The sequence below is a fragment of the Rhopalosiphum padi genome, chromosome 2, assembly GCF_020882245.1.
Source record: "Rhopalosiphum padi isolate XX-2018 chromosome 2, ASM2088224v1, whole genome shotgun sequence".
Taxonomy (NCBI): domain Eukaryota; kingdom Metazoa; phylum Arthropoda; class Insecta; order Hemiptera; family Aphididae; genus Rhopalosiphum; species Rhopalosiphum padi.
In genome coordinates, this window is record NC_083598.1 from 40628523 (window position 1) to 40650554 (window position 22032).

At 26.8% G+C, this 22032-nt stretch overlaps 2 protein-coding genes across 4 annotated transcripts in view; one reads left to right on the forward strand and one right to left on the reverse strand.

Moving 5' to 3' along the window:
- Window positions 1–602: 602 nt before the first annotated feature.
- On the reverse strand, window positions 603–15524 carry LOC132922396 (ATP-binding cassette sub-family C member Sur). Of its 2 annotated transcripts, none has more exons than XM_060985889.1 (26): window positions 15301–15524; window positions 12637–13021; window positions 10956–11171; window positions 10164–10358; window positions 9883–10038; window positions 9668–9820; window positions 9164–9301; window positions 8938–9100; window positions 8689–8867; window positions 8513–8617; window positions 8258–8450; window positions 7769–8136; window positions 7563–7700; window positions 7058–7264; window positions 5273–5577; window positions 5097–5159; window positions 4949–5034; window positions 4674–4879; window positions 4394–4615; window positions 4141–4298; window positions 3843–4038; window positions 2870–3107; window positions 2661–2785; window positions 2316–2607; window positions 908–1104; window positions 603–814 (listed from the first exon to the last, which is right to left on the reverse strand). In XM_060985889.1, exons 1-26 carry the CDS (start codon window positions 15468–15470, stop codon window positions 704–706), a joined length of 4965 nt encoding a protein of 1654 aa, XP_060841872.1. In that variant the 5' UTR covers window positions 15471–15524; the 3' UTR covers window positions 603–703. The 2 variants fall into 2 exon arrangements, with proteins under 2 accessions (XP_060841872.1, XP_060841873.1); XM_060985890.1 differs by having other exon boundaries at window positions 611–809.
- A 5162-nt stretch (window positions 15525–20686) lies between these two features.
- The window catches only part of LOC132923174 (protein outspread-like), an 86211-nt gene continuing 84865 nt past the window's right edge, over window positions 20687–22032 (forward strand). For both annotated transcript variants that reach the window (XM_060987023.1, XM_060987024.1), the window contains exon 1: window positions 20687–21164. In XM_060987023.1, the coding sequence (XP_060843006.1) occupies window positions 21033–21164 (132 nt within the window). In that variant the 5' untranslated portion in view covers window positions 20687–21032. The remainder of the gene's footprint in view (window positions 21165–22032) is intronic.

Sequence of the window (22032 nt, forward strand, 5' to 3'; positions counted from 1 at the left end):
AATGGTTACAAGTTGTATATTATGTTTAAATATATACCACATTTCGTTTATATTTTACACTACTTTTACATATTTTAATACTTAACATTTTACAAAGAGAAAAAAATCTGTCAGTAGATACACTGAGCACTGCATATATCACAACACATACACTATACTTATAAATACACATGTTATAAAGAGATATTGAAATATCCTACCAGATGTTCTACTAAACAAAGATTAAGTATATGGCACTTATACATATGTGTTTTTTCCTTATTAATGCATTTGAATTATAGTGAACTATACAAATTTCAATTCATCTTGATGTAGATTTTAAAACAGGAAAATTAAGATAAATAATTTTTTAAGCAAAAAGAACACCGATTTAAATTACATAACATTACGATTTACGACCAGAGAGATAGAGATTCTATTTAAAAATACATACCTATATGGAGATAAGATAAGTAGATACGTTGTTCATGTTCCTATATTTTTAAATTTATTAGATAAGGTTTAATTTTTAGCCCAGTTTTATCATTTGTTTTTTTGTACCTATATATATATATAATAATAATGTAGGTAACTTATTACATTGGGTACATTGAATTAAAACATATTATTTTGTTGAATTAATATTTTATTTTAAGGTGGGTATATGTGAAATTAATATCATCATATTTTAAAGTAATATCTTCAAAAAACAATATTTATTAATTTAAAGACATTCTGGAAATGATTTGATACACGATGGTGTGGTATCTTCGATAATCTTGCCTCCCTCTAAAATAAGTACTCGATCATAGTCTACAATTGTAGATAATCTATGCTAAATTATAAGAATACATAATGATATGTTAATATATTGTTACTATAGCTTAATAAATGTCAAATGAATACTTAAAATAAAAATTGTAATTACAGCAATTGTAATGACTGTTCGGCCATTGAATGATTTTTTTATCGCTTCTAACAATTTGTTTTCGGTTTCATCGTCCACAGAACTAGTTGGTTCGTCCATTATTAGACAAACATTGTCTTGCAAAATAGCTCTTGCCAAACATAATAATTGTTTTTGTCCATTACTCAAATTATCACCTGAATTATTCACTATACCTTCTATTAAAAAAAAAAAATAAATAATAAGTAAATATTTAATATAGGTACATAAGTATAAGTAAGTTTAATTCACATATTTTTTACGAGTATCATCCAACTAAGAATTATTATATTAAAATGGGGCATTTTTTATTTCTTATGTTTAATACCTCAACTAAGAAAAATCTACAATTTATAAATATTATAGTACGTATTTTTATTTGTATAAACATTGATAAGTATTATGCAGGTATTGATTGGGCTATGTGACCAATGGAAATATCTGTAGGACTATAGCATAATATCACGTCAAAACCGCAAAATCCAAAAAAGCGAATGTCAAAATAGCGACGGCAAAATAGCATAAAAAACATAATAGCGAATGTTCTAAACAGCTAATAAGTATATTATTTTTAAATTATTATTATAATACGTGATTAGTGATACAATAGTTAAAATAATTTATACTTGTAGTGATAAATTATAGGGTATGCCTTTTAAATAATTTACAATATTTCTTACATTTTTAGTACATTGTTTTAAAAATTCTTAATGTAGTATCTTGATATATTTTTTTTTATTGGGTTTTGTCCACTTATGTATTGCTCCACTTTCATTTCCGTGTTAATCTTTTATTGTTTGAACCCTTCTATAAATTTTCAAAGTTTTAGGTGACACGAACATACGATCCAAGTAAATGATTAAAACCACTATAATAATAATTTGTATATTATAATATAATATATAATATATATGTGTATATATATATATATATATATATATTGGACAATCCAGCTATAAAACGGACTGTACTTATCTGTATCTTTATAACTTATATAAGTAATACTATTAATATGGATAAATAGATAAATAATAAGAATAATAATTTTAAAATAATATACTTTAGCTGTTTGAACATTCGCTATTATGTCTTTTTGCTATTTTGTCGTCGCTTTTTTGGATTCGTGGTTATAACGGTTAACCTATAGCATTTTGTAGATACAAATTATGATTAACTTAATTACTTGTTTACTTGTAACTTAATTAATTCTAAATGTGTATTTCAATGTTTTTATATATTTTTCTTAAAACCTGTTACAATAATGATGTGAATGTTTTAATGGATTATTTAAATTATATTTTTTATTTTTGTATATTTACACCAATATACCACACGTCCAGAATTAAATTATCATATCTATTTAAGATATTGATTGGTTTTTATGGCTTACCAAGCCCTCCTAATTGTAACTTGACTGTATCTTCCATTTGAGCCATTCTTAAACTGCTCCAAATCTCGTTATCTGAGTATTCATTTTTTAAATCTAAATTTTGCCTTATTGTTCCACCAAACATTTTGACATCCTGAGGTATTACAGATATCCGGGATCTCAAGCTTTGCAAAGGAACATTATTGATATCAACGCCATCAATCATTATTGTTCCATCTCTAATTGGAACCATATTCAAAATGCTCATCACTAAAGATGATTTACCACTGCCGGTCCGACCACAAATTCCAACCTTGAATTTTAAAACTGTTAAAATACTAAAAATTGTTTTTGATAAAGTTTTACTTTTTGGCCAGGTGGAATATTTAAGCTCACGTTACTAATAACTGGTTCTAGGCTCTCATTATACTTTACCGATACCTTATCTAAAACTATGTATCCTTTAGACGGCCAAGCTCTTGTAATTATAGCTGTAAAAATTAATTATAAAATAAAGGTACCTATATAATATAGCTGATAAACAGGTATGTAACAAATATAACTTATAAGTTTACTTTCGCTTCTATAATTTTCGATTGGGATAGTTGCAAATTCCTCGGTTCTCTCTACAGCGCTCATATACGTTTCTAGGTCCGCGAAAAATTTGACTACCCAATTTAAGTATACAGGAACCAGTAGCGTATAATTAATGGCTAATCCAACCATTGCTGATGAAATAGCAGAAGAAAAAAATGTAGTTGTTATTAAAGCCACCATAGTCGCTACAAAAACTATTGCTCCACCTAAGTAATCCTGAGTATAACAATGTTACAAAATCAGTTTATTATATATTATCTATTTAGATATGCTTTAACAATGAGTATTATAAAAGCAAATGATTTTATTTCATTTTACAATAACTTTACACTATAATATGTAGGTATAATAAATCTATACGGGTATATATAATAAACAGAATTTGGACTTTATATTATGTGTTAAAAATAGTAAAATATGCAATAATGACATGAATAATATCAGAAATGTTAAAATCGAAATCAAAATATGTACACATAGTAAAAGTATAAGTTAAATTTATAGTGAATTTGAAAAAACTAAATTATAAACTCTTTTTATTGTATGAATATTTTATACATTTTAAAATAAGAGACATCCAAAAAAATCATAATATTTTTATTTTGACATAAAAAAACATAGGTATGATGTTAATGTAATTCAATGATTTACCAATTGCATATCAAAAGTGAATATGACTGTTAAATGTAATTTTTAAGTGATTGTTTAATTTTAATAACAGTAAATTTACTAATTTATATAATTTGCATTTATCATGCGCTATATGTACACTGTATTTAGTGTCTATATATTATATTAATTTATTGACGTAGATACATATTTTACAATAATATGATAAAGAAAATATTTTCTTTGTGATTTATTTAAGCCCGGATATCATGGTGTAGATTATAGGTATGTAAATAAGTATATAGTTACATAAAGTTGTAAGCTCTGAATATAGGTACTCACCAATGCTATACCCAACCAACGATTTGATGAACTAATTATCAAAAATACTTTCGTGTGATTATCAATTCTATTTATCATCTCAGACATGAACCAAGTTTGTTTTCCAAAAGCTCTTATTGTATCTAGCCCAGAAATTGTTTCGTTGCAGTGAGTTATCATTGGTGACCTTAAGTTACCTTCCAATTTTTGCAAATCTCTAAAATAATAAATATTTTTTAATGCTTTTAATATTTAATTTAAATTATGCATTATATTATAAATATACAATATGTATATAAGAACATATTTAAGTAGATACCTAGAAGAACATCGATAAAATTTTTGAACTGTATAATAAACAAGACATATGGGTACAACGATTATTAAAAACCAAGGCGTTATGATAGCATTCACGATGATTCCACACAAACACAAAAATACAAAATGTACCAGGCGTTGCATAGATGTACCAATTTTCTAAACAAAAATGTATTACAGATTACATCTTTTGAATCACCTGACGCTTATATATTATAATGTATAATAATGTATGAATTGTATGCAGTACAGACTTTGTCAATAATAACCAAGTCATTGGAAAAACAGTTATCTATTCTTCCAATCGGCGTCGAATCAAAAAACGACAGCGGACATAGAATTATATTATTCAGCATACGGCGATGAACTAATTTTCTGGCTTTTAATGCTCCATACTGACCGAACGTATTTGATAGGGCGGATAAAACTATAGAAATCATGCAAAATAGACTGTAGACAACCAAGTCCCAAAATGCCTGAAATATATATTCATTGTAAATTATTTAGTTAGTCATTTTAATAAAATATACCTACTTGTGTTTCTGAACGAAAATCTATATTAGACCAATAACTTAGCCAAAAATCAATGATAACTCTTGATGTTTGCCAAGAAATTGTGAGTATTATATAACATATATAAGTAGTCCATCCGCTCCATGATATATATTTGAAATACGTTCTCAATGAAACTGATTTATAAATAAATTCATCTTCAAATCGACTTCGTTCACTTTTTAAATCTTATAATAAAATAAATGAATTATATATAGGTAAATAAAATTCACAAGTATATGTTTTATACGCCATACCTGATGTATTATTGTCGCTAATATCAGATACATTAGAAGGAACTTTTTTTAGCATAATTGCTTCCTCAGTTAAATCATTATCTTGTCTGGAATACATTTTTTTAAAGTATTTTAAATTTATAAAAATAATACAGAATTTTGAACATACTTTAATTTTCGTTTGATACTATGTTGTGTAATTTTATTTGATCGATTAGGAGAATAAGGTATCCTTTAATATAATTCGATATACATATAGGAACAAAATAAAATAATATTATTCACCATTTTTCTATACATAGTCACATGGATTTATACATACAGTTCAACAGATGTCTGTCTTACCTTACTGATGACAAGATTTGACGTCGCAAACTTTTTTGAACTTGTTTTTCTTGTGAATAGTTTCGATATTTAATACTTGAATGAAAACTTATGGCTGGTTGATTCACTAAAATTTCGTCGACAAATGGTTTACGTCTGGGCAATTGTATATCTGCAATAGTAGCTGACCTTTCTCTTTTTTTATTTGAAGTTTGCCAATGATTTCTTTCAATAATAGAATCTCCATCACCACATTCATCAGTTGGAAGTAAAAGATCATGGGTAAGGTATCTAGAACCATATAATGCTCCAAAATTCTTTTTTAACTGCAAAAAAACCAAAACTATTTAACTATTTAATTTTTAAGTTAAGACTATAACTTATATTATTTTTAAGTTTTAACTATAGTTAAAACCTATAGGTATAGTTTAAATTTATAAAATATACTTTATCTATGTGGCAGCACAATACTAGTAGCTCAGTGGTTCTTATTTGGGTTTTTAGATTTTGAATGAATGCTATGGATTAATTGGTTTTAAAATTATGATTTATGGATGGTGTTGATGATTTTGTTTTAATTTATCCGATTATCATCGACACTCGACATTATATCTACCCCAAATGTATCCATAGGTGCAATTTACATTATTGACTTAAAGGGACTATAAAGTATAAATATTAAAATCAACAAACTCGCGGAGGTTACGCCCTTCATAAAGCTTGTAAAGAATAATCAATTATCTAGTATATTATTTTTTGTAATAAACGTCATAATATATTAACTATTTTTATCTGAGCCCTTTTCTGGTTTTCTTAGGTAAATTTTATAAACAGCACTTCTGCTACTAAAATTAAAAATATTTTTGGTATAATAAATAACAAAATTTATATATTTATTTATAAATGTATCCACTACAACCATCAACCATTATTGATTGAATCATTAAATTTAAAACATTCATTATAGTGTGGTTTATTAATAATTCCATGTTTTTTTTTTCATTTTACGTATGTAGTATGTACAAGATAAAAAATTCTTGATTTCCTTTATTAAATTGTGTGGTTAGTACTTAGTTTCTTGGTTAATACGGTAACGCAATAATAATAATAATTTATTAATTTAAATAAAACCAGCTAAAGGCCAATTGTTTATAATAGATGATAAACTTAAATTAAATCAACAGGTTAATAAACAGAATAAAATAAATTTAAAGGAAACTATGCATAGTAGGTAAATGGAAAATAAAAATAAAATAACCGTAAATAATAAATATAGTGGTAACAGTCAATAGACAACTATAGAAAACAATATAGTGTATCAAAACTTTAGGCGACGCCTATAGTTATCATATTTAATGGATCATAGAAGTAATCAGGAAATAAGTCGGGAAAGGCTTGGGTAAAGGTTATTGCACTCTAAATAGGGGTGAGCTTTTTAGAAAATTAGAATTATGAAATGGGACATGTACCGGGTGTACAACCTAGGTATCATAATGTGAAATCGATCGGTTAAAGTAATTGGATTATGCGGAATAGCTTAGTAGGTATTACTGATATTAGGTACTATAAAGTTAAAAAATGTATTTAATCAGTGTTATTGTTTATACACTGGCAACTATATAACTATATAATCAATATAAATTGATTTACAAAATAGTAAACACTATTTATTAATCAATATTTGATACCATGACAACTATAACGCGAAATCGGCCAGAAAAAAAGGATCTAAAAACATTTATAATATTTTGCTAAAATATATGTATATTTCAATATTGTTATAATACGTTTAAATTTTAAATTTACCTTTTTTTGGCTTTCAATTGTTGGCCAATTTCGATGAAGTTGATGACCTATTTTACTAACTAATTTGAATAACTTCCAGCGTTCAGAGGCTGTTCGTCGACCATGATCTTGGTTTTCCATTTTGACTATCATATTTTGAACTCCTCTAGTTTCAAGATCAGCTAAACTACCAAAAAACTCGATTTTACCCGCTTCCACGAGTACTATCTACAATAAAATAGCTGTTATTAAATCTTAAGTCAATTATTTTTATATTATATAAATTAATTATTTATAATTTAAGTATTAAAACTACATTTTGTTTCAACAACTTTGAGAATTATGTTAAAACGATTACAAGTATCAACTCAATAAATGTTTGTACTCTACGTGTATTTTTATAAATTAAAATAATATTTTAACTCATTGTCCAATATTTTTATCATGCTTGACAATTAATTCTATGCATAATATTTTTAAAAAAATTGTAATTTTTATTAATTAAATTATTTAAATTAGTAGGTACCGTATCAGCGAACGAAAGATCGCTTGCGAAACTCGTAGTCATGATAACTGTTTTAATTTGATTTAAAGTTGATTTTTTTATTCCGTTAAAGAGCACATGCTGACTAACATCGCTATCTAATGCAGACAAAGGATTATCCTATTTAAAGTAATAAAAAAAATGCAATATTAATGTTAAAAACAATTATTATAATATGTTTTTATTACCATCAAAATAATATTGGCCTTTGAATATAAAGCCCTAGCAATCGCAACGCGTTGTTGTTGACCACCACTCAAAGCTATTCCTCGATCACCAATTATTGTCCTCTCTTTATCCGGCAATATTTCAATATCTGGACCCAAAGCACAAGCATCTATTACTCTTTTGAATCTCGACTTGTTATATTTGTCTCCAAAGACAATATTTTCTAAAACCGATGCATTTAACAGCCACGTTCGTTGTGATACATATGCTACTGTAGTTCCTCGTTTAAAATCTATTTCTCCAAATAAACAATTCATTTCTCCGAGTAAAGCAAGTAACATCGATGTCTTTCCACTTCCGACTTTTCCAGTGATTATCGTTAGTTTACCTGAACATAATAGCACAATATTATTATACACATTGGATAAATGACAATACATTTCAAGGCTATATATAGTATGGTGCAGACAGTGCAGTATATGTCTTCTATTTAATATGGACAAATGTACCTTCTTCAATTTTTAAATTATCAACTGCCAGCACTGGAATTTTTGAATTGGGCCAAGCAAATGTTGCATCCTTGATAGAAACACACACTTCTGTTTCCATATTTTGTTTAGTGATTTCATTTTCTTCGGAAATATTATTTTCTATTAAACTGTTTGATATACTCATATCAGATTTAGTCCATGACACATTCGTCTGAGATAAAAAATTACTTTAAATTAAAACACATTTTAATTAGAATTTATAATTACACATACCGATTGTTTGTGCTTATTGTTTTTATTTGGGCGTGTTTTTAAATGATTTATATTTGGTGTTATTTCCGGAAGTGACATAAATTCTTCGATTCTTTTTGTGCTTACCTATAATAGAATAAAAGTTTGATAATTTCAAAACAAATTAATAGTTATTATGTAAGTGTATTTAAACTTGCAATGGCTGCAATAATAATCGGTACTGTTATAGGGAAAATAAACAAAGGAACTGTTAACTGATTTGACAACGCAAGACTTGAAAATATCGCACCAGAGTCTAATTGCGTTCCGTTTTGTAAGCAATATAGACCTAAACAAAACAACGATACTAAAACCGATGACGCGTGCGTTAAAAATGCTGAAAACATCATAAAAAAATGTTTAAACAATTACACTTCAATAAATTAAAAATTAATAGTTTTATGTACTCATTGATCCCCAATAAATTGAGTCCTTATCTAAGAGATCCAACTCGTTATTACGAGCATCCGTAATGCGATCAACAAACTCATTTTCCCATCCACATAATTTTACAAGTCGAATACCTTGTAATACTTCATTTGTTAATTGCAGACGTTTATCTGACAAGTTCTATGATTAAATTATAAAATATTTGAATGACAATTAATAACATTCATTGGAACATTTATTTACCGATATCTCTTTTGAGTTACTAGACATCTTTTTACCGATGAAAAATTGTAAAGGTATCATAATCACTATACAACAAGCAGATCCAATAATAGCACTCCATCCGAGTTTCAGATACAGTAGATAAATTAAAATTATTATCTAAAAAAAAAAATGTAATCCATAAAAAATAAATGTTTATTATTCAAAAGATACATTTATTCAAATTGTTCAGTATTGCGGTAATCAGTTAATTGTGGAATCACAAACACAATTATTTGCATTATTCTATTATAACGATAATTTTGTAGACACCGTTATTAAAAAAAATGACTATAAATTAAGGTTTTCAAATGTGATTAGCTATAGTTAACTATATCGTTTTAAAATAATTTATACTTGGCTTTTCTAAAATTAGTTATATATAATAATGAATACCTATTATGAGTAATATATTATGACATTAAGTACTTAGTATTCTGCTATTAGATTGCAATAATCATAAATTATTAAGTAAACGGTACATACCTTTAAAGGAATTGCCCATATATAGTGTCCAATCCAAAAACTTGACATAATATTTGTGGTATCTTCGGACAATAAATTTATAATGTGTCCATTTTCTGAAGTAGAATCTACTTGAGTTTGTTGTAACTTTAACATTTTACAATAAAGCATAGCCTAAAAAACATATTTGTTAGTTTTTATTTCCGAAATTAAAAAATGTTATTTTTAAACTAAACTTGAAGTCCAGATTTAAGACGTATGCCTTCAGCGTTTAAAATATGAGTACTAGCTTGTGAAAAACTTCCCTGAGCAATACAACTTATTAACATAATAAAAGCCATTACGTAACCATTGTTCAAAAATTCCCGAAACGTTACACAACACGAATTGTCCTAAAAATATAATATTGTGAAAAAAAGTATCATTTGTTAATTGAAATCATATCAATGAATTAATAGGTAAGTAAATACAATTTAAAATTAATTAATTTTCATATTTATTGATTCATAAAAATTACCATTTCATAATTTGTCATATTAGTAACACTTTGTTCTTTTGCAACAAAATTAACTATTACCGATACTCCTAAAGGTCCAATATAACCTACAAAGTCGCCCATCATTTTTAGAATTCCACCTACTAGAAACTCTTTCCAGTAAACTTTACAATAGCATTTCCACATAGACACTTTTGTAGACGTGCCATATTTTTCCTAGAAATTTAAATAAACACGAGTATTAAGTATTTAACAAATGATATTTCATACATACAACGTGTACCAAATACTACATAGATGAGTGATATCAAATTTATAACTTTGTGGTGTATTTATGCTATTAATAAGGGGGCCCCCACAACAAACAATAGGGATTTTACTATAATCTTTATAATTTATTGAATTTATACACATGACAAAAAATAGTATAAATATAATGAAAAATGTTGCTTTCAGTAATTAAACTTATAAATATATTTAAATTACGAAATTTATTAATTTATAAATATATAATATAAATATCGACAAATCTCATATAGGAACTGTACATATTATAATAATATACTTTCTAGGTTCACGTAGAATCTATCATTCCCTGTAGTATATAATATAATTGTGATAACCGTTAATATATTTTTTAGCATTTAACAGAGGCTTAAATAATATTCTATATAATTATAAACCTCTCAACTTCATCATAAAAAAAAATATTGTAAATACGCCAGATTAACTAAATATAATATTATATAAATTGATAAATTATAAAGGTATCTATATTAATTTTAATCATTTTAAAGTTAAATACAAACAAACCTTTTGCTGTAGATAAATATTGTAAAGTCTTTCATATTGTGTTGTAGACTTTTCACGATTTGGTAATTGTCCTAAGTCTTCCAATTGAATTAAATGTTTGTAACAGTTACGTAGAAATCCGGTTAACCAATAAAATGTTATTCTTGAGTACCAGCTGCATAGATCATGTTTGTATGTAAAAAACTGTAGATCTAAATCTGTTTTGTTTATCCTCGACTGTAGTTTTTATATTTTATAAGAAACATGAAATAAAATATGAAAATATGTTATTTTTTTCGTTTGTAGATTGAGCCGTTATATATTATGTCTATAAGACTTGTCACGTATATACGTAGGTGTAATATTAATTAAAAACGCAAACGTGCATTTTTCCAATACCTATATAATTTAACACCTACGGATCACTTGGTCCATGTGTACAACTAATTAATTAACGTCAGTCACGTGGCGATGTTCATTTTTTGTAATACCTACTTTCATCAACGACCCGGCGACAAGTGTCTGCTGATTTTACCGATTTGTGTTTCATCGTATATATTTTAGTAAGTAATTATTTGTAAAAGATGAAAAAACAAACTCTCCAGGCTATATAAGCGTATGTTATATTACATGGATAAATTGTAAATCTATACGTCACGCATTTCATTTAACATTTCCAGCAAACGCCAAACGGATAAATTTTTTTTCGATATTATCACCGTCATATACTGGTCATAGTACCTACATGATATCGGTGTATATAATTGTTTATAAATGCAATATGCACCTAGAGTTCTAGAGAATGATTTAAATATTTAATCGTTTGGATTTGCGTTGAGATATATGTATATATTATGCAATCTTTAGTTGAAATATCTCACAAATCTCTGAATTAAGCTGCTTTATAGTTTTCACTAGAACATTTTTAGTTCAAGGAAGAAGAATGCTCAATCAGAATTGAAAATTTAGTCGAGTATTTTGTTCAAATAAATCGTGGATAGAAATATTTATTTTTATCTCATAGGTAATCCATTACAATATTAAATATATAAGTTGATATAATAATATATTAATATGTATATCAAGAATATTTATTGATAGGTACCTATTTGATTAAAAATATTAAATTTTATTTTTTAGGGTATCGTATTAAAACTTTTCAATATATATATATTATGTTATATTCACCATATGTCCATATCATATAAGTTTCCAAAGTTTTCAAAATCGTCTAATATACTGTTTAACGGATTTTTAAGATCTTTTATGCAGTCCACAATTGTAAACAATAATATCGTCATTACGTTAACATACTTTTATACGTGATAACGTGACGTGCAGCCACTGACATGGCGAAAGAGATAATAGAAAGACTTCCGCCTGTGAGTATTTTAAGGAGACGGTGGGTTGCCAATGTGGATAGTAATTTAATATTAAGTATATTATTTTCGTATTAAATACGAAAAATAGTTTAAAAGTTGAGAGTAAATGATTTTATTTGGGTTTTGGATGGATGGAATATAGTCTTTATTAAAAATGTCAAGTTCTCCATTTATTTATATGCATGCACGATGAACAAGTGTGTGTGTAATAATGATATTATTCAATACGATCATTGGTTTTTTTTGTATACCTTTTTGTATGCCCGTTTAAATTTTTAAATTCTCAAATAAATAAATATTTATATAAACGGGCCGCTCACCCGTCCGAACATGGCGTACAGGTGGAGTGCCGCGGTGGCGTAACAGCAAGCCGCCGACAGGGCCAGCGCCGGTGGTCGAACGTGCGTGTGCACAGCGAAACCAGCATCGGCGAGTGACACGAACAGCAAGGCTCGGCTCAGGCCGCACATCAGCCACGCCAGCACGCCGCATCCCATTGGGCCCGGTTGGCCGGCCACCTCGAGCATGTAGCATACCAGCCCAGAGCTGAGTTGAGCCAGCAGGCCGACGGTGGCTAGCACCAGAGAACCGCACGTGCTCAGAGTGTAGTCGATGGTCAGCGCGAACTCGATCAGGCACGCGATCGTGTTGACGGTGCACCTGGCCGAGTGGCCCCTGAACAGCAATCGTCTAGGTGACGGATTACTGCAACGGTTATAACAATTTATTATAATAATTACGTGTTTTGTCAAACGCTGCACCTTCAAGTCAACGAAAAAAAGTTATTTTAGTGTTGTTAATTTATTATTATTACGTAATGATGTAAAAATCGTTATTTCCGCTAGTGGTTTTTTAAAATCATTATAATTATTATTATTAAAGGTCCAGTTAATACAACTCGCGGTATTGTAAATCACTACAAATAAAACATTTTTAATATTGCTATTATTATGTCCGTTTCTAAAATTAAAAGTAAATTTAAAAATACCTGCCACGTATCTACCTATACAATAAAAGGATCGCGGAAAAGTCACTGCGTGAGAAACTGATAACTATTCACTGCCAACAATTCATCGTGGTTACAACTTACAATAGCGGTTATTCGTCGTGGCGAATTAATTAAATTAAAAAATACAAATTAGTTTTTGCATATTTATTTATTACATACTGTCCGAAAAATATAATATTACAATAAATTAATCGTTGGTGGCACCAGATATTTTTTATTTGGGGGGGGGGGGAGAATTTATTTATGGCTACTCGATCACCCATTAATTTGTGTTTAAACCATATTTTCAAGAAGTATTGCTAAAAATGTTTTGAGTATAATATGTTATATTTCTAAATAAATATACCTACTATATTATTATGACAAATGTATTACAGTAAAACTTCAAATTTCTTCCATTTTCTTTAACTTGTATTTAACAATTAATAACTTTTTATTTTTTAATGTATAAGATTTTAGAAAGTGTGCAGTAAGTATGAACTTTATTGAGTATTTTTATTTTTAAATTTGCAAAAAAAAACATATTTAATTTGAATATAACAGTCAAACTTAAAATAATATAACTTAAGTCTAAAAACTTTTTAAATTAATTAGGTAATACTATTTTATATTAATAATGATTTACAATTTCTTCATTTATTTAAATATTTTTAACATTAAATTATAGGGCAATGAACCCCTTCATTCAATTCATTTTTTTTTGGGAGGGGGCAATTTTCCCACCCTTGCTCCTGTGTAGTATCACCCCTGAAATTGCTGTATAAATAATAATTAAATATTTAACTGAAAATTATGGGCTATGCCTTTCAAATAATTTTCTATAATTCTATTGATAGTCATCGGCCATCATACACATTTTTTAATCTTACAGCAAAATATTTGTATTTTATTTTTATACGCCGTGAAATTCTCTTCAACTTTGCCCATCATATCAAAAATGCCATGTTGTAATTTAATAATATATAAATTACCGACTGAAAAATTAGTTTTAAGATTTCAGTATACTGTGTGAAAACATAATCTATGAAACAATTGCGATGAATTGTACGCGCAGTGAGTTATACACGCGGTGAATTGTAAATGCGGTGAAATATCCGGATACCCAACATAAACATAATAGTTAATAAATATATGATTACATATATATCATATAATATTATATGTATACTATTGTACATATAATCAATGTATATACATATTAAATATAACACAATAATTGTATTACATTATACAATATTATGTATTACTGTTGTTGTTAAGTACCCACTAAGAAACTGATTAGTTATTTAAAATATTTAATGAAATAAAACCAAAACTAAGAAGTTAGAAACTAAGAAGTAAAAATCGTAAAAACATTTAGGCAATTCAAAATATTGGTTTTTTAAAATATCATTATAATATGGATTTTTTGATTATTATAGTTATAGGACATGTGTTTCAAATTCGAGTACAATACAAACTATTTGTAATACTTATTAGTATTTCTTTTATAGTTCAAGAAATTAATACTTTATTTGATTACATAAAAAAATGTATTTCAGTTAAAATGTTAATATATAAGTAAAATGTATTAGGTATCTATATAATATTATATCCTATAGGCTATAAATTATCTGCATAGCAACTCGTTAAATCAGTAAAATGTTTAATTTGAATTGTATTTTGTTTATAAAAATGAATATCTGTTGTAATTTAATTATTTTTTATTTTATCGTAAAGTTTTAGTTATCTATATATACATAATTTATTTAAAAAATATAATATCATGTATATATTGTATAATATACATAAATAAATACTAAAAATGTACCTAAAATGGAAGTTAAATACTTCAATGTTTTGTAAATATATTTTATTAGTATATCGCATAATAGTATATTATCAGTTAAAACTATTAAAATGTACCTATTATTATTATTGTATATTTGTGTACTTTTCACTATTATATTTATGTAGAATTGATCGAATGACTTACCTTGTCGAAATGCATTTTATGTATATAAATATTAACATATTTGCATAAAGTGCGAATCCAAAGGTAATCACATTGAAAAGCTCCATATCACATGGATCGTAGACCAACCATGGTTTTGGATCTGTATTATTCCACTCTGCCCTGTAAGTAGTACACCAAAATCTGCCCATGATAAAACGTTAAGGATACGACTGTTTCGGTCAAGTCAATACGGTTGATTGATGCGATTAAGCTTTGGGTCCCTCTGTTTTACTGCACACGAATTTATAAAGTATAAAAAATATAATAGCTATTTAAATTCGGGGGAACATCGTGTATACGTTCGCCTACTCGTCGACCTACACCGAGAGATCGCCTAATTGAAACGGATGTGTGTTGGGTTCACAAAATACTATCGTGTACCTGTTGACGCGTCCAGAATTTATTGATTATGTTTTTGTAGAGAAAAACCTTGTTTTACATAAGTTTCGTTGGTAAAATAATGACTGAATATTACAATTTATAGTTAACAATTTAATACAATTTATTTCTCTGTCTATTTCTATTTCCTATATACATTATACACATTACACACAAACAATTAAAAAAATTAGATGGTAAACAATTTGAAAACACTTCTATAATATACAGTTGAATTTTAAAATATACTGTTTATTTTAATCAAATCAACTACTTATGTAAGCCAAGCGTTAAATTTGTAACTATTTTCGCTGGTTTATGTTTGATGAAAAATAAAGTATGTTTATGGATACAATATATTTTATATATTCAAGTATTGAATATATTATAATTAATTATTATAAATGGTTTACAATTATATACGTTTTTGATCAAGTTTTAAAATTTAACAGCCAACAGGTGTGTAACAGCTGTTGATTCAATAACAAGCTATTCTTTGAATGTCTTAATTATTCAATTAATGGAGTTATCAATTAAATATATAAATGATTTGATAATTTGATAATAAAAAAAAATTAATCAATAATATTGTATTATTTTTTTTATAACTTCAGAGTTATAAGAGTAAGTCAATGTTTTAATTTTTTATTTAAATAAACGTACAAAATACTGTTTATATCAAATCCTTTAATTTTATAACATAGTCAAATCAATAAACATTAATGCTATCTAACGTCCATGAGTATATTGTAATATTTGAACGGCGAAATTAATTTATACTACAAATCAGTTATTGTTATAGTAATTGTATTATAATATTTAAAAATATTACAGCAAATAGTAACATTATTACTGAATGACGTATTACTGTACACATTTAGAAGTATGATATTAATGAAAATATAGATTAAAATTCAATTTTACTAAATGATAGGTACATTATTTTGTGTTATAAATTGTATTAAATAATAATTTTAATTTTAGTATATTATTAATTTTTATATTTAGGTTAGTAATATGGCTTATATTATGTAATACAATTTTTACAAAAAACTATAAATTTAATTTGTTTTATTAAATTTATTTTAATATTTATGTTCTTCGATGTTATTTTTCTTACTCAATCATTTGAATAAAACTGGTCAGACCTGTTATCCTCAATATATTTTCCTTCTTTTTTTTATCATATATGTTTTATTTTATACTTTCGTATTATAAAACAGATAGGTACATTGTGATGGATGAAAATAATTATTGGTTTTAGTTACATTGAGATACTTGGTCTGACGAGCAGCTATAATGTAAATGATAGGGAACATTCAGAATTTAGATAAATTATATATTTTATGGGGATGGTTAGATAGTTCGAAGGTTGTTATTATTTAAGACTTTATTTCATAAGGGTATACGAAAAAAGTTTTTTAATCTCTTTAATGATTCTATAAAATATCAATGTATTATAAAAAATATATTTATGTAAAATACAAATAATGAACACACAAAAAAAAAGTATTTATTGGCAAGCATTGCAAAAAACTAAAAATACTAAGTTATATTATTATTATTAATTTATGATTATTTTAATTTGTTAATACAATGTTGTAATACAAATTAATTTAAAATTGTATTATATTCATAAATGCAGAAATTATAAATATGTAATGTGTGAAGTATATTGGCAAGATAGATAAAAACATGAGAATTTTACTGTTTAATACTTTGTATTATGATTTGTATTATAAACTTCGTTTAAGTTGATAGCATCCTGTTAAAAAAACAATTAAATTAATAGCTCAAATGCCCAAAACATAAATAACAATTGCATACTTATACAGTTATATTTATTTGGAATAGGTACTAGGTAGAGGTATTCGTACTTTATAATATTTACGGTCAACATATTACTTTGTATGTTCCTCATATTATAAACTGTGATCATCTGTTCTAGTGACTTTCGTTTTTATGATTACCAATAACTATAATAGTCATATTTTTTTTTTAGTACATTATATCTTATTGCTCTAAATTAATGAAATATTCTAATATTTTTTTTACATTTATTTATACATCGTTTATAGGTTATAGGCTTATAGCCTTTATATGTGCTATATGTTATAGGTACCTACTACCTTTATAGTCTTTTAGATATTTATATAGCTATATAGTTAATTATTAGTTTATTCACCGACCTAGGTACAGTTTTCTTACTAGTAATAGGTAAATTTTAAAGTATTGAATTTGATTACCTAGTAATAAATTATAAGTTATAAGTACTTAATATTTGAACCACCTATTTGAGAAACGGCGTAAGTAGATAAATGATAATTCGAATAAGAAAACAATAAAAACTGTTTTTACAGAACCAGTTATACATGGTAGGTAAACTAAGAGATCTAATAGAAAGAACTCAGCGAGATACACAATTTCAAAAAATAAAAAATAAATAACTACGTTTTGGCTTGAGGGAGGTGCACTCATGTTAAGTACTAAAGTTCTTGGATTTATAAACTAATTTTATTGAATACCTATTATTTGGTCCCTGTGGGACTTAATATTAAATGTTTTTTTTAAATTTTCACACATGAGAATACATGATGAATCTATTTATAAATAACACATTCTACGTATTATCTCAATTTTCAATATTTTGTGACTTACATCGTTTCTCAAATTGGTTGTTCATTTTTACCTAAAGTATTGTTAGTAACTTCATCTATTATTTTTAATTAATTTACTTATATTATTTATACAAACTTACAAATTTAAATATTATATAAAAAGTAGGTACCTACTTTTTATATTAATATTTAATAATGTTATGATAATTATTTTATTCTTTAATTAAAAATTTAAAAAATAAGTATAATAGTAAATATATATTTTTAATGTTAATTAATTATAATATATACTATTTAAAAAATATAGTAACATTTGTAATGGAAGTTTGTCAAATAGTCTTGTTACACCTTATATATTGATGGAAAAAAAATTATTTATTGTCAATAAAAAAATTATTCAAAATAAAATTAGTTGAATCGGTTTAATACAAATATCTATTATTCAATATATTTTTAAAATTTTTATATTTAATTAAGTATCTATTATTAAAGTAATATAAACTTAATTAAATAAAAATATAAAAATGCAGTAAAATACAAATAAATTTTAGGTGGCATGTCAAATGCTTTGTTTGAACATATAGGTATACATTTTTTATTATGTAAATCTATAGAAACGAGAGTCATAAAATATCTCTTTCTTAACTTTTTTATGAATTACTGGAAATCAAAATATTTTTATTGGATATTATTGTAATAATAGATTAAAAAACTATTTCCGTAGATATATAGGCATATAGCCATATTTTGTTGGATTTAAATACTTTTTTGTATCTAATTGATGTGTAAATTTAATTCATAATATGATCATAACTCATATAGAGGGCTTCCTTATATTTATATAATTATAGGCAGCTAGCTGTCTATTCTCCAAAATTATAAATAAGGCTACCTATGCATGTCTGAATAAATCGAATTAATAACAATAATAACCTATAAACAAAATATAAAATAATTGTGAAATTAAAATCAGGAGCGAATACTGTTACGGATCTAGACTCCAGAGTATGAAACTTTTTATGATCGAGTAACGGCCTATGAAAACTTTTATTACAAATTTAATTTGAGTTGTGATTAGAGGATTTGCTATCATATTACACAACTCCACACACGTGGTTACACAATTTTTATATTTACATTATTTTTGAGAGCAGATAGTACCAAACTCAAATTTTTAAATGTCCTGGAGTTATTTCTTTATAATTTATTATTTTTAATTAACTAGTAAACATTAATATTTATACCTCAGATCAATCCATATACAAGGTACGTACCATTGCTGCAGACAGATGAAGCTAGAATCATATTCCATGAAAATCATTCAATAGTTATGGTCAATTTGTAGTCCCGCCAAAATCGTATTTCATTGTGGACTGTCGTACTCTAAATGGAGAATAATATTAAACCATAGTAAATCGATACTTATGATATTCACTTTAAAGGGCTTAAGATGTGATTTCCATCGGTTTATTTCAGTGGATACCATGCCTATACTATCATCTGATACAGTTTAATATTTTAGACCTACACATACTGGATAAGAGATAAACTTGTAATCAACACATAAGGCCAAAAAGATTAATTCTAGACTCTCGTTCGAGTACCTATGTTTAAAATCATTTTAACAAAAAATAAATATTATACAAGTTTAAAGACCAAATTATTAATATATTCTATAAAACACCATTATTACGGTTTATAACAGTAAGGCGAAACTAAAAAAAAACGAATTTTATTAAAACTTTCCGAAATATTTCACTTTGTCAAATTACAAACGCTACATCATACATTTCAAATCAACAATGACTTACATATTAAAACAATCGAAGAAGAATTTGCTGTATTTTAAAAGCAATTCTTCTCACGTTTAGGTAACCATGAAAATCCACTAATCAAAAAATTAAATACCTTGATTCTTCCAAGAAATTCTTGCCATCGACTGAAAAATACGTAAACGGTGTAGAGATTTCTTGATTTGAGCTAAAATAATTTTTTCTTTTTTTGCTCTTTCTCATCAACTCAAAGTTAAGTGTTAATATTGAGTGACGTTTTAATCAAGTATAATAGCTTGTAATTTTTTTTTTTTTACTATCTTTCACATATTAATATGCTTATCATGCTATTCTGTACAGATTGTATATTTCTCTTACCAATAATAATATAATAATAATAAAACAATATAAATTAATGAACAATTCCAATAACCATAGATCCTCAGTATTTCTGTAAATAGCGTTTCTGGAATTGTAATGGCACCGACAGATGGCACTGCGTATGCATTAAATTACAAGCACCGGTTACCAACTTGGTCCCCCTTCTTCCGCGTCGACGGTACTAGGACACGCACGTTCCTCTCGATATCAGCAACAGCGGCGACAGCAGCTATCGACCAACCTTCGTCGTGCGCGGTTGTGCGTCGTTTATATGCGTTTTTTTTTCCAAAATAACATTCGTAGTCGGTACTGGTGCGCTCACTCGATCGGTGTAGTGTAATTGTACGCAAGTGATTTAACCAAAACGGATTAGTGTGTGTGCCGTCGTTTAGACGTAATATTATACAGTGTGCGTGAGTTCGTTATTTTCAGGAAAGACATTTCCTATCTTGAGATTCGTAATTCGTTTCGAATGGCTTCGCAAAGTCAAGCGGTGTCCGAGTTCGCGGGATTTTCGTCGGTTTTGGTCGTTATTGTTGGGTCACAGTGTGTGTAATAAACGATGACTGTAGGGCCCATGACACGGAACGGTGAATGTAAGAAGTTCTCGCCCAACATATTCAACAAGTCGAAATGTACCAATTGCTTCAGGCAGAAGGAGGAACACAGTGCCGAAGCTTTGGAGAGCAATCGAGTGAGTGATGTCATAATCTATTTAACGATATACCTACCTATTCCATATTTTACCGTGGCAATTCGCTTATCACCTATTTTTTGTATTGAATCGTTAGTCGCGTAAATGCCGGTATTTACATTTTATTTTACATACTTAAGTTTATTGATGCAAATATTATGATTTATAATGACGGTGTTAGCTGTGGTCCTGCGCAAATAATATATCATTCTTATTTTGAAACTATTTCTTTAAATAGTATAAACGTTAGTGCGTTTATATGAGTTATAGTAAATACTAGATATTACGTGGTGTCGTGGCTGTTTGTACTTATAGTTAAGTATTATAGTGATTACGCGCAAAAGTTTGATCGGACGTCGTTGCGAGGTTTCTTTAGAAAATATTTGTTGAACAACACGTACCTATATAATATTTCCTATTCGTTGTAATACTATTATTTTTTTTAGTATAGACGATTATTTTTTTATGTTTGCAAGTACGTTTATATTTTTATGTATATGCAACGTTTTGTAGTATAACAAAAATTAGTTCGATCATTTAAGTTGTTAAGATGGTTTGAATAACATTTCAAAAATATATATATGAGTGTACAAATGTCCATGTAAATATACAGTGTTAGTCAAGAGTCAAATATACACATGTTTCGTTTTGTCGTTATATATTTGTTTAATATTAATTTTAAATATATATTATACACTACCTAGTATAAATTCGTATTATTTAATTTAATTGTAGTAGTAATAATACCTATATGTGAATAATTCAAGTTCAACTATCGCGTAATAGGACGTGTTCATAAGTTGTTTTAGCTGTATATTTTTATAATCCGCCAAGACGTGTTGATTGTGTATGCAATTATTAAATATAT